This window comes from Aegilops tauschii, chromosome 4, assembly GCF_002575655.3.
Source record: "Aegilops tauschii subsp. strangulata cultivar AL8/78 chromosome 4, Aet v6.0, whole genome shotgun sequence".
NCBI classification, from domain to species: Eukaryota; Viridiplantae; Streptophyta; class Magnoliopsida; order Poales; family Poaceae; genus Aegilops; species Aegilops tauschii.
Window position 1 is genome coordinate 499,010,821 of NC_053038.3, and position 13,273 is coordinate 499,024,093.

General features: G+C 50.3%; 1 protein-coding gene across 1 annotated transcript; it reads left to right on the forward strand.

Annotated features, from left to right (window-relative positions):
- Positions 1 to 5,297: 5,297 nt before the first annotated feature.
- On the forward strand, positions 5,298 to 7,011 carry LOC109771464 (uncharacterized acetyltransferase At3g50280). Its single transcript, XM_020330157.4, has one exon. The coding sequence runs from the start codon at positions 5,501 to 5,503 to the stop codon at positions 6,890 to 6,892; it is 1,392 nt and encodes a 463-aa protein (XP_020185746.1). The 5' UTR covers positions 5,298 to 5,500; the 3' UTR covers positions 6,893 to 7,011.
- Positions 7,012 to 13,273: the final 6,262 nt, after the last annotated feature.

Here is a 13,273-nt window from a genome sequence, read left to right on the forward strand (position 1 = left end):
TCCTCACCGACCAGCGAGCCTAGGAAGGAATTACTCACTCCCGGTGGGGAGCATCATGGAATTGGCGATGAAGGAGTGTTGGTGATGACGAAGATCGAAGACCGCCCTCTCTAGAGCCCCAAACGGACTCCAGATCTAGCCTCCCGATGAAGAATAGGAGGCGGGGTGGCTTCGTATTGTGAAACGCGATGAAATTTCCTCCTCATTTTTATCTCCAACGCATGGGTATTTAAGGAGTTGGAATTAGGGTCTGCGGGGCCACCAGGTGGGCACAACCCAACTGGGCGCGCCTGGAGGGGTGGCATGCCCTGTTGGGTTGTGCTCAACCAGGGGCCCCCCTCCGATGGTTCTTGGCTCCAGTATTTTTTATATATTTTGAAATAATTCTCCGAAAAGTTTCATTCCAATCTGAGAACTTTTATTTCTGCACAAAAAACAACACCATGGTAGTTCTGCTGAAAAGATCGTCAGTCCGGGTTAGTTCCATTCAAATCATGCAAATTAGAGTCCAAAACAAGAGGAAAAGCATTATGAAAAGTAGATACGATAGAGACGTATCACAGGTCTATCACCTAGCGGTGCATCAAGGACATAATTCTTCTGTGCAGCAATGAGGATAATCCTCAAGTTACGGACCCAGTCCGTGTAGTTGCTACCATCATCTTTCAACTTAGCTTTCTCTAGGAACGCATTAAAATTCAAGGGAATGGTAGCACAGGCCTTTGATCTACAACATAGATATGCAAAAACTATTAAGACTAAGTTCATGATAATTAGTTCAAATAATCAAATTACTAATGAACTCCCACTTAAATCAACATCCCTCAAGTTGTCTAAGTGATACATGATCCAAATCAACTAACCCATGTCCGATCATCACGTGAGATGGGGTAGTCTTCAATGGTGAACATCTCTATGTTGATCATATCTACTATATGACTCACGTTCGACCTTTCGGTCTCCAGTGTTCCAAGACCATGTCTGTACATGCTAGGCTCGTCAAGTTTAACCCAAGTGTTCTGCATGTGCAAAATTGGCTTACACCCGTTGTATGTGAACGTAGAATCTATCACACCCGATCATCACGAGGTGCTTCGAAACGACGAACTTTGGCAACGGTGCATACAAAGGCAGAACACTTTTTATATTGAAATTAAGTGAAGGGATCATCTTATAATGCTACCGCTGTCCTAAGCAAAATAAGATGCATAAAGGATAAACTTCACATGCAATCAAAATATATGACATGATATGGCCATCATCGTCTTGTGCTTTTGATCTCCATCTCCAAAGCATCGGCATGATCTCCATTGTCACCGACACGACACCTTGATCTCGATTGTAGCGTTGGGGTCGTCTCGCCAACTATTGCTTCTATAACTATCGCTAACGCATAGCGATAAAGTAAAGCAATTACATGGAGCTTAAGTGATTGTCACGCAGGTCTTACAATAATTAAAGACAACCCTAAGGCTCCTGCCGGTTGTCGTACTCATCGACATGCAAGTCGTGAACTTATTACAAAACATGATCATCTCATACATCAACATATATCACATCATATCTTGACCACATCACATCACAACATGCCCTGCAAAAACAAGTTAGATGTCCTGTACTTTGTTGTTGCAAGTTTTACGTGGCTGCTACGGGAAACTAGCAAGAACCATTCTTGCCCACGCAAAACCAGAACAGTGATTATCCAGTTGCTATTTAACCTTCTGCAAGGACCGCCGTAGTCAAATCCGATTCAACTAAAGTAGGAGAAATAGACACCCGCCAGCCACCTTTATGCAAAACAAGTTGCATGTCAGTCGGTCGAACCGGTCTCATGTGCGTGGACATGTAAGGTTGGTCCAGGCCGCTTCATCCCACAATGCCGCCGAATCAAAATAATATCTTGGTGGGAAGCAATATGAGCATCACCGCCCACAACTCCTTTGTGTTCTACTCGTGCATATCATCTACGCATAGACCTAGCTCTTATGCCACTGTTGGGAACATTGCATGGAAAACCATAAAAATTCTATGCACACGCAAGATCTATCCATTTAGATGCATAGCTACGAGAGGGGGAGAGCATCTACATACCCTTGTAGATCGCTAAGCGGAAGCGTTTATCAATGTGGTTGATGTAGTCGTACACCTTCACGATCCATCCTAATCAAGGACCGAACGTACGGCAACTCCGCGTTCAACACACGTTCAGCTCGATGACGTCCTCGCCTTCTCGATCCAGCAAGAGAGGCAAAGCAGTAGATGAGTTCCGGCAGCACGACGGCGTGGTGACGGAGGTGGTGACACTATCCGCAGGGCTTCGCCAAGCATAACGGACGTGGACGGAGGAGGAACTAGAACTAGAGGGAGAGGGGGCGCCGCACGTGGCTTGGGGATCATGGTGTGTGTTGCCCCTCTCCCTCCTCGCATATATATAGGTGGAGGGAGAGAGGAGGCTGCCTAGGGCGCCCCAAAGGGGGCCGGCGGCCAGCCCTAGGCGCCCTCCCCTTCCTTCTTAGAAGCATGGGGGGAAGGCAGGAGGTGAGGCGCCCCCTCCCCCCTTTCCTTTCCCAACATGTGGAAGAGAAGGAAAGAGGAGGCTAGCCCTCTCCCTTCCTTCCCTAGGGCCGACGCCATGAGGTGGGGGCTCACCAGCCCCATGTGGGCTGGTGTGCTCTCCCTCGTTGGCCCATTTGGCCCAATATGCTCCCGTGGCCTCCCGGAACCCCTTCCGGTGATCCGATAAATACCCGAAGCATTCCGAAACCTTTCCGGAGACCAAATAATATCATCCTATATATCAATATTTACCTCTGGACCATTCCAGAGCTCCTCGTCATGTCCGTGATCTCATCCGGGACTCCAAACAACGTTCGGTCACCAACTCACAAAACTCATATAATACTATATCGTCAACGAACGTTAAGCGTGCGGACCCTACGAGTTCGAGAATGATGTAGACATGACCGAGACGCTTCTCCGGTCAATAACCAATAGCGGGACCTGGATGCCTATATTGGTTCCTACATATTCTACGAAGATCTTTATCGGTCGAACCTTTATGACAACATACGTAATTCCCTTTGTCCGATGGTATGTTACTTGCCCAAGATTCGATCGTCGGTATCTCCATACCTAGTTCAATCTCATCACCGGCAAGTCTCTTTACTCGTTCCCTAATACATCATCTTGCAACTAACTCCTTAGTCTCTTTGCTTGCAAGCTTCTTGTGATGATGTATTACCGAGAGGGCCCAGAGATACCTCTCCATCATACGGAGTGACAAATCCCAATATCGATTCACGCCAACTCAACAGACACCTTCAGAGATACCTGTAGAGCACCTTTATGATCACCCAGTTACGTTGTGACATTTGATAGCAGACAAGGTATTCCTCTGATATCCGGGAGGTGCATGATCTCATGGTCGAAGGAATATGTATTTGACATTAAGAAAGCGGTACCAATAAATGGTACGATCATATGCTATGCTAACGGATGGGTCTTGTCCATCACATCATTCTCCTAATGATGTGATCTCGTTATCAAGTGACAACACATGTCTATGGTTAGGAAACCTTAACCATCTCTTGATCAACGAGCTAGTCTAGTAGAGGCTCACTAGGGACACAGTATTTGTTTATGTATCCACACATGTATTTAAGTTTCCGGTCAATACAATTCTGGCATGAATAATAAACCTTTATCATGATTAAGGAAATATAATAATAACCACTTTATTATTGCCTCTAGGGCATATTTCCAACATCTTGTTCTTCTTTGGTTCCACTATTTCCTCATCTATGATGTAATCTGATTCTTCAGAATCGGAGCTGGACTCCACGATCTTGACACGATTCTTCTTTTTTGTCTTCTTCGTCAGCGTAGCATGCTCACTGTTAGAACTTGGGTCATCTCTTCTGTCCTTCGACTTCCCCTTTCTTTCAGTAGGCTTGCTTTCTGACATATAATCTCTTCTTCCTTTAGCTTTTCTATCCCTGTCAAAGCATTCATCCCTCAAACTTGAAGCATGTATCCTTGATTTCATCTTCCTCTTTCTGTCCTCACTCTCTAAACTGGATTCAGATTCACTGCTTTGTAGCTCCTTCTTTGACTATGCTTTTGTTTTTGTTTTCCTTCTGTTTTTACCGTCTTCGCTTTCTGACATGCTGTCATGCTTCCTACGATGAGACTTGCTTCTTTTATCAAGCTTGTAATGAGCTTCCTCACTTTCAGATAGGTCCTCATCATATTTACTGTGTTTTCTTCTTGTTTTCAGAGCTTCCTTTCTACCTGCCCTCTTTCTCTGCTTCCTCATATCATGCATTGGTTCTTCAAACTCTGTTTTCTCTGATTCGCTGTCAGCTATATCCATTTTACCTTTTTTTTTGTAAATCTAGGCGATCTATGTGCGCCGAGCTTATTTCTAGATAGATTCTCTTTCATATTTGCCAGACTTTTCAGTGAACCTACAGCCAACTTAGTAACCAAATAATCTGCCAATCAAACCATGAGTGAAAAAAAAACGATATACGTCCCCACGGTCCTTAAATGACAAAAAACACAATTTCCTGGAACTCGTACAAAATGTAGAAAACAACAAATGAAAAGTGCCCCTCCCACAGAGATAATAGCAATTCTTACTAGACAACCGCTACACAAGAACATGCTGCACTCGAAGCAAGACCTGTTATATGCTCACGATACTCCGGGGACTTTTTTATATGTCGACAACTGGAAAATTACAGTGACCGCGGACCATAAGAATTACAATGAATGATGGCCGTATTTGGGATTCGAGTTCCGCCATCTAACAAATCAAAAGCGGCAACATATACTAAAGGGCTTCGACTTTGTTACCTCCGGCCCTCAGATCCAGACTACAAACCTGCGACGCTGAAGCTTGGAAGTCCGCTCCAGTTCCTCGCGGCGGCGTGGTTGCGGAACAACGGTGGCGGCGCGCGGTGCGGCACGGCGGACCAGCCCAATCCGACAAGAGCAGTGCTACACATACGACAACTTTTTATCCGATGTTGTACGATATTAGTCACTCACCCTTGGATCAAGTCATTACTTTAGGAACAGACGTAGGATCATCATGCCGTATGCAAATACGATAAAGTTAGTAGTACGCAAAGCAATTTCGATCCGACAGTTCCCCAAACAATACCGAGAGGTAGGGAGGTGAACGATGGACAGAATAAGTAAGTGCAGGTGTGGGCCCCACTATATCTATTGTGCGCGAATACACATAATAAAAAAAATCATTCGAACACTGTTGATACATTGACTGCGGCCTCACTAATCTTCCAATTAAAACATGTCAAATCACCCCGTAACCTCCCTCTACACCAAAAGCTTTGGCCCCCTCTGCCAAAGGAACAAAACAAAAGGCCGCTCAATTGCAGATCTGAAAAGCCACGGTACAACCACCCTCCTCCTCTGAACTTCGAGCACTGAGCGAGATTTCGACTGGGGCGTGGGCAACCAAGCTTACGCTAGGATGGGCGATGTCCAGATTATGTCCAGGCGCATGGTCCGCCCGAAATCAAGCACCTTCCGCCCGCCCGAGCGTCAGCCGGAGACCATCCACCTGACGCCGTGGGATCTCCGGATGTTGATTGTGGACTACAACCAGAAGGGCGTCCTCCTGCCCAAGCCCCCCGCCGCCGCCGCCCAAGGAGTCGTGGACCGCCTCGCCTCGTCCTTGGCGCGCACCCTGGGCCAGTTCTTCCCCCTCGCCGGCCGCCTCGCTGTCAACGACCACGGGGACGGAGACGGCCAAACCATCTCGCTCCGCTGCAGCGACGAAGGCGCCGAGTTCGTCCACGCCATGGCGCCGGGTGTCACCGTCGCGGACGTCACCGCCCCGCTATGCATCCCGCGGGTGGTATGGTCCTTCTTCCCGCTCAACGGGATGATTGGCGTGGAGGCCGCCGCGGGCTCTCGCCCTGTCCTGGCCGCGCAGGTCACCGAGCTCGACGACGGCGTCTTTGTTGCCATGTCGGTCAACCACGGGGTGGCCGACGGGACAACCTTCTGGCACCTGTTCAACACTTGGTCGGAGATCAGCCGGCGTAGTGTCAACGGCGACCCCGAATGCGAGATCTCCTCGCCGCTGCCGGTATTCGACAGGTGGTTCCCCAACGGCTGCGCCGTCCCCATCGCAGTACCCTTGGGCAAGCTGGACGACATCGTGGGGCACCGTCGAGGGGCTTATGGTCAGCGCCCACCGGTACAGGAATGCTTCGTGCGTTTCTCCGGGGAGAGCGTCAAGAAGCTCGTGTCAAAGGCGAACGCCGAGATGTCTGGCTCCGGCACCACCATCTCCTCGCTGCAGGCCGTGCTCGCGCACCTGTGGCGCGCGGTGTGCCGCGCCTGGAGGCTGGCGCCTGAGGAGGAGACGCGGTACGTCCTCCAGGTCGGATGCCGGGGCCGCGTGGACGGCGTGCCGGCGGCCTACTCTGGCAACGCGGCAGCGCTCGTCGCGGCCGATTCAACCGCCGGCGAGATCCTGGAGAAAGGGCTGGGCCGGGCGGCATGGCTGCTGAACCAGGCCGTGGCGTCGTTCGACGGCGCGCGTGAGAGGGGGGAACTCGAGAACTGGGCCCGGGAGCCTAGCTTCGCGATGCCGTCGGAGTTCCTGCTGGGCGCCGGCGCTCGCTCGCTGCTGCTCACGGGGAGCTCGCAGCGGTTCGACGTGTTCGGCAACGACTTCGGGTGGGGCGCGCCGGTGGCGGTGCGGAGCGGCGCGGGGAACAAGATGGGAGGGAAGGTGACGGTGTACGAGGGCGGGTGCGGCGCGGGGAGCATTGCGCTGGAGATGTGCCTTGCCCCGGACGCGCTCGCCAGGCTCGTCGCCGACCATGAATTCATGAGCGCCACCGTGCCGTGATCTCCGGCACACCAGCCGGCCGGCCGGCCGAGCGATTTGCACGTGTGTCATGTAATTGATGCTGACCGCATCACCCAAATTTGATTTGTTTGATTATTAATAAATCCAGTTGGGGGTCATACTCATAGCGTGCAGCACGAGTAAGTAGAAAACAGAAGCAAGCCCCTCAAAGAAAAAAAAACAGAAGCAAGAAAAAAAGTGCAGGATCCATTAGGATCGGTTGACCGTCGACGTTCATAATGTCAGACCCGGTGATATCATATTCTCATAGCTCTCCATCAATCATGCATAAGGCTCCAACCGGGAGAGGCGTTGCAGCAACCGAGCTCCACTGCTCTCTCTATTTGAACATTTTAAAACTCAGGTTTTTGAAGTTTTAAAAAATGTGAAATTTTTCCGGGGATACATATACACATTCCGATTGCACGCGTCAAGTTTCGGTAGAAATCTCGTTTTGTTTTGGGCTATAGGAAAATAAATAAATTTCTGACAGTATATAGGATAAAAAGGGTGCCATTTCTGTCAAAAATTTCTCTTTTTGTATTTCCGAAAATACATAGTATTTCCAGATTTTTACCAGGCCTTATGAATATGTGTATGTATCCACGTATTTTTTAAAAGATTTTTTTGAGTACCAAAAGTGTGTTTTTCAAAATTTTCAAATACCAAGAGCAGTGGAGTTCGGTAGCTGCAAGCACTTTTCGATCTCCAACCCGCGAAACAGACATCGCTTCTCTCCACGGACGGACACGGGAGCCGGCCATTTAACGATATATATCCGTATACATTTCAAATATAGTTTCAACAAACCGGGCAAACTTTATGCAAACCACTGTTGGATGAGAACATTTATATTTCAGACATATTTCAACTAAAAACTATACCGGAGTAAGGTGAAAAAACAGTCTAGGCCGGCCGCGGCGGGTCTCTTTTCCCACGACATGGCTACTGTATACGGCCGCCCGCGGCGGATCTTCATTGTCTTCCCCATGTCTGGCAGCCCGCTCATCAGACTGTCGTGAGCCCAAGAGATATATGCTTGAGCGGAAAGGGCAAGAGTAGCCTCCGCGTCCCCCGTATCTTTCCTCTGTCCGGCTGCGCCGCTCATCGGAGTGGCACCGGAGGGGCAGGGTGGCCTCCGCTTCCGTGAAGCACGATTCAGAGTTGGTTTTGGGGGCGGGGGACGACGGTGGACTGTGAAGCACGCAAGACACCGGTTGTGCACACCAGTGACGTGACAGCGGTGGCCTTCGTGGGATCCAAGCAGTGGTTGCCTCCCCTGATCTACTTTTTCTCGTTGTCGGCGTCGGACGTGCTGGCCGTCTCGTTTATCTCTGCAAAGCCGACTTCTTTCTCCACCGGCAGGGCGCGGTTCCGAGCACGTTGACGCCGGATGGCGCAGGACGAGCGGTATGACACAGCCCTCATTCACGGCAGCTACGATGCCCGTGCCATCGTGCTCCACCATGTGCCGGTCTAGAGCAACTCGTCACTCCTCCAAGGGTCGGTGTTGGAGATGCCCTAACCCTTAAGTATTGCAAAAGATATGCCTTTATAAATTCTTTCTGGGCCTGTCCATTGATCTTTATAAGCCCTTTCTCCAGTTTGTTTTGCCTAAAAGCATCTTGTTCTCAAGAAAAAAGAGTGAGACTCAATTTTCAAGTTGGATTTTCGGCGGCACATAAAAAAATACCTGAAAGCAATGCCTTGTGTTTTGGCATCATGTGGGAGAGAGAGTATGACTCAATATTGGGGGAAACTTGAAAGGTCTTCTTCTCAAATGTCTCAATCACGATGAACTCTCCAAAGAGCGAGTATCAATAATTCATTCGGAAGACTTACTACTCATGAAAAAAGAAACACCGGATAATTCTTCTGGAGGGAGTTTTAGTTACAGTGACTTCCGGGTTTTACCCCCTATTTTGAGATTTTTGACACTAATTACCCCATTTAGCGGGATTTCGGAGGCCCCCGCGTCGCCCCTGTCTCGGGTGACTCGGGCAGCTCTTCAAACCCTAGCCGCCAGGGTCACCACCACCTCCCTCCCTTCCCTTCGCCGCCGATGGAGGACGCCGCCGGGCTAAGCCCGGGGGCGGACAGCGGTGGCGGAGGCTCTCCTCCCTGGATCGCGTCGGAGGGGGTGGGGCGGGACATCCACGCGCGTGACGGCGCGGCGGCGATCTGATCTATGGTGGCGCGACGGCGTGCTCTGGGCGGAGGCCTTGGGCAGCGGCGTGGTTTCCTGGTGGCGAGCCGGCGGCGGCGGCATGAAGAGGGCGCCGTGGAGGTCTGGGCTGGCCAGATCAGGATCCTGGGGCGGCGGCCCTGGACGGCGGTGGCGGGTGAAGCTCGGGCCTCCTGCGGCGGCATGGCGTGGTGCAGTCCATATCCAAGGCGGATCTGCGTCGGCGATCTCGTGGTTTTGCCACGGATTGGTTCCGCAGAGACGGTGATGAGCATGCGGGATCCATCTCAGCGGCTCTTGCGGTTTGGCGAGGTGGGGTGGGAGTCCTCCTCCCAGGCTCTAGTGGTGACGCATTCAGGCAGTGGCCGGTGTGCCAGGGCTCCTACGGTGGCACTGCTGCTGCTGCGGTTGGTCGCCGAATCTAGGCGGCTAGATCTGGGGCTTTAAAGGCGGTCGAGACAGTGCACAGGTTGTCGGGTGGATTTCTTGGGACGGATCCGAGTGAAAACTTGGTCTTCGGTCGTTGGCCGGAGCCGGTGATGACAATGCCCTTATCATCGTTTCCTTCATGAAGGCATCATCGAGGTACAAATCCCAAACCCACCCAATACCTCCGGGGGAAACCCTAGATCAGTTGATCGGATGACGGCGACATTCATGTGTCGTTACCCCCTTGGGGGCGGGATTCTTGGAGATGCACTCAGGCTCGAGGGACCAGTGGATGGCTTCTTCGGTGGAGCGGTGTTTCTTTCTCCATATTCATGGCGGCGGCTCTTGGCGGCATTGAGCAGTAGAGGCTTGGCGTCAGATGTGTGGTGATGGACATGCGTACGAGGTCGACGCTGTCTGGCGTCGTGGTGGCATCGGCGGCAGCTAGATCGGGCAAAGTTGATGCAGCAGTACAGCACTGAAGATGGATTGGTGGCAAGTGGTTGCGGCGGCCTCAGAGCATGTCTAACAGAGCCCTCAAAAACTCATCCTTCAAAACCAGTTTGAGGGCTGAGAAAATGTCGTTTTGAAGGCCGAAAATCCCTGGCGCAGATCAGTGCCCTCAAACCAACCCTCAAAACAGAATATTCTGTTTTGAGGGTTGGTTTGAGGGCACTGATCTGCGCCCCGGCCTTCAAACCTTCAAAACAGGACAACAACTATTTGAACAAAATTCCATACAACAAACATAACAATAATCAACAACAAATAATTATTCTAGTTATGATTACAACATCAAATAATTGTTTCAAGCTCACAACAATCATTCTACTTAGTACAACAATGTTTGAATCAAATAGTACATAGAAAAGTAAAACAAAGATCCCTTACAACAATGTTTGTATCACAAATAGGACATGGAATCAAATAGGACAAGTTTGAATAAAATAGGCCATGATTGGCGACGGCCAAGCAGCTGCCAGTGGTGCTCGACCAGATCATTGCGGAGCTGGGTATGAGTGTTGGCATTTTCAATTTCCCGATGTGTTTGAAGGAAAGCTTGAATGCGATCGGGGTTCCTCTCCGGTTGCACTCGGGTACCAACATTGTCATAGAAACATGGCAAGTTTAACCCCTCTCATCCTCGAGTATCATGTTGTGTAGAATGAGACAACACTTTATGATGTTCACAAGGGTTTTCTTGTCCCAAAAACGAGCTGGACCCCGAACAATGGCAAATCTTGCTTGCAAAGCACCGAAAGCTCTCCCAATGTCTTTGCGGGCTGATTCTTGTGCCCTCGTGAAATTAGCTTCTTTTTGGGATAAGCGCATCCCTCTCTTCTCTTTAATGGACTTCACAAGTGTTGCCCGCACAGGATCATCTTTTTGCCTATCGTTGACATAAGACACCTCAGGGTCTTCTTTCTTAGGCTTATACCATTGGTGGACGCTGATCGTGATCATGTCCCTAACAAGAACCCTGCACTGAGCAGAAAATGCTTCCTTGGTCCGGATGGGTGCAATCGGTTGGCCATCGCGCACGATTTCTGTGATCATGAACCTTTCATCCGAGCGCAACTTTTTCTTCAGGCCTCGTCTCGTTGCCGAAGTTTGGCTCAATCCAGAGGGCTAGAAAAGAAGAAAGAAGAGAGTTAATATACATACCAAAACAATTAATGCATCAATTAGCTATAGTCAGCACAGGCTTAATTAATATATATACCTGGCCGGACTCCGTTCGGTCACCGGAACTGTCATCACGGTGTCCTTCTTCCACCGGCATTCGGTCACCGGAGCCATCATAATCATGTCCTTCCTCCTCCATTGTTCGATCACCGTAGCCTGCTTCTTCACCCTGTCCTTCCAGACCACCGGTGTCGTTGAGATACGACATGACATCAGCTCCGGCTGCGATTATGTCCCCCAACACCTATTCTGCTTCCTCGTCTCGGCTGTGCTCCATAGTTTCTGCAAATATTACAACATGGCAATTATTATACAAACATGACAGATGGATATATTGGTGGCAAACGTAGACCTAGCTAGCTAATCACAACAAGGAATCATGTTAGTGGCCTCGACGCTTCTCTAGGGTTTGGGGTGGCCTCGGCAACGCTTCAAGGGTTCGGGGTGGCCTCGACAACGCTCTTTTAACTTGGTAAATTTGGGTGGCCTCGGCAGCGCTTCTAGGGTTTGGGCCGGACCGCCTCTCTCACGTTAGTCTATCATCAAAGGATTCAACAAAACCATGTCTTCATCATTAGGCGAAAGTAACAGGCGCATGATGGTATGAAGCTCTCCAAAGTTATTTTGGAACGGAGTCCCAGATAGGATAATTCGCTTTTTTGGTACAAAGTTCAGCAAGAGCCTTCCGAATATCGCTATTCGGTAGGCCTTTGCTGAAATTCGTACGAAAAGACGAATTATTCTATCCGGGACTCCCTTCCAAAATAACTTTGGAGAACTTCGTACCATCATGCCCCGGTTACTTCCGGCTAATGATGAAGCCATGGATTTCTTCAATACTTTGACACTAGGCAACCTCTCGACCCCTCGGCGATCCTCGACCCACGACCCTCGACCGCTCGGCGATCCACGACCCTCTACCCTAGTTCCCGACCCTCGACCCCCTCATGTCACGTTTGTCTAGTGTCAACGGATTCAACAAAACCATGTCTTCATCATTAGGCGAAAGTAACAGGCGCATGATGGTACGAAGCTCTTCAAAGTTGTTCTGGAACGGAGTCCCAAATAGGATAATTCGCTTTTTGGTACAAAGTTCAGCAAGAGCCTTCCGAATATCGCTATTTGGAAGGCCTTTGCTGAAATTCATACCAAAAGGCGGATTATCCTATCCGGGACTCCGTTCCAGAACAACTTTGCAGAACTTCGTACCAACATGCCCCGGTTACTTCCGGCAAATGATGAAGGCATGGATTTCTTCAATACTTTGACACTAGGCAACCTCTCGACCCCTCGGCGATCCTCGACCCTCGACCCCTCGATGACCCTCGACCATCGAACCCTCGACCATCGAACCCTCGGCCCCTCGACGACCCTCGAACCCTCGGCCCTCGACACTACAAAAAAAGACACATCCGTGATATTTTGGGCCGAACGAATTTTTTTCTGTCATACATATGACACTTCTATGACGATAATTGTGACAAAACCCGGTATCATCATAGATGTGGTGGGCTCCTACTTCTATGACAAAAAATCATGACAGAAAATGGGCTTTTCGTCCTGGGCGGGCCGGAGACGCAGCTGCATGACATTCTTTGGGCCGTCCATGACGGAAAAAACCGTGTTAGAAGCGAGGGCGAGGAAAATTTCGGCGAGTTCCCGATTACGGTGGGAGGTCGGGGGCCGAGCGATGCGCGTTTCTCTCGTACACGTACGCGCGTGTGTGCGAGGCGTTGGCTCTAACTGAACCCGAGCGAGGCGTTGGGCTCTAACTGAACCTGAGCGATTGCACTGCACGCTACGCGTTACTAAACCCGAGCGATCGATCGATGGCTGTTAACTGAACCCGATCGAGCGATTCCTTCGCTACTGCTGCTAACTGAAGCCGATCGATGCTGCCTCTGGGATGAACAGTGAGTGTTGCGGGGGGGGGGGGGGTTGGATGAACAGTGCGCGGTGGCGTTGCCTCTGGATGAACAGGACCCCGTGGTGTGGAGGGCTGGATGAATAGTAGACGATGGAGGGGTGCCCGTGGAGGCGTGGTTGAACAGGACCCTGTGGTGTGGAGGGCTAGATGAACA

Bases quoted from the DNA above. Each gene is read 5' to 3' on its own strand.
- LOC109771464 (XM_020330157.4), top strand. From the start codon at position 5,501: ATGGGCGATGTCCAGATTATGTCCAGGCGCATGGTCCGCCCGAAATCA.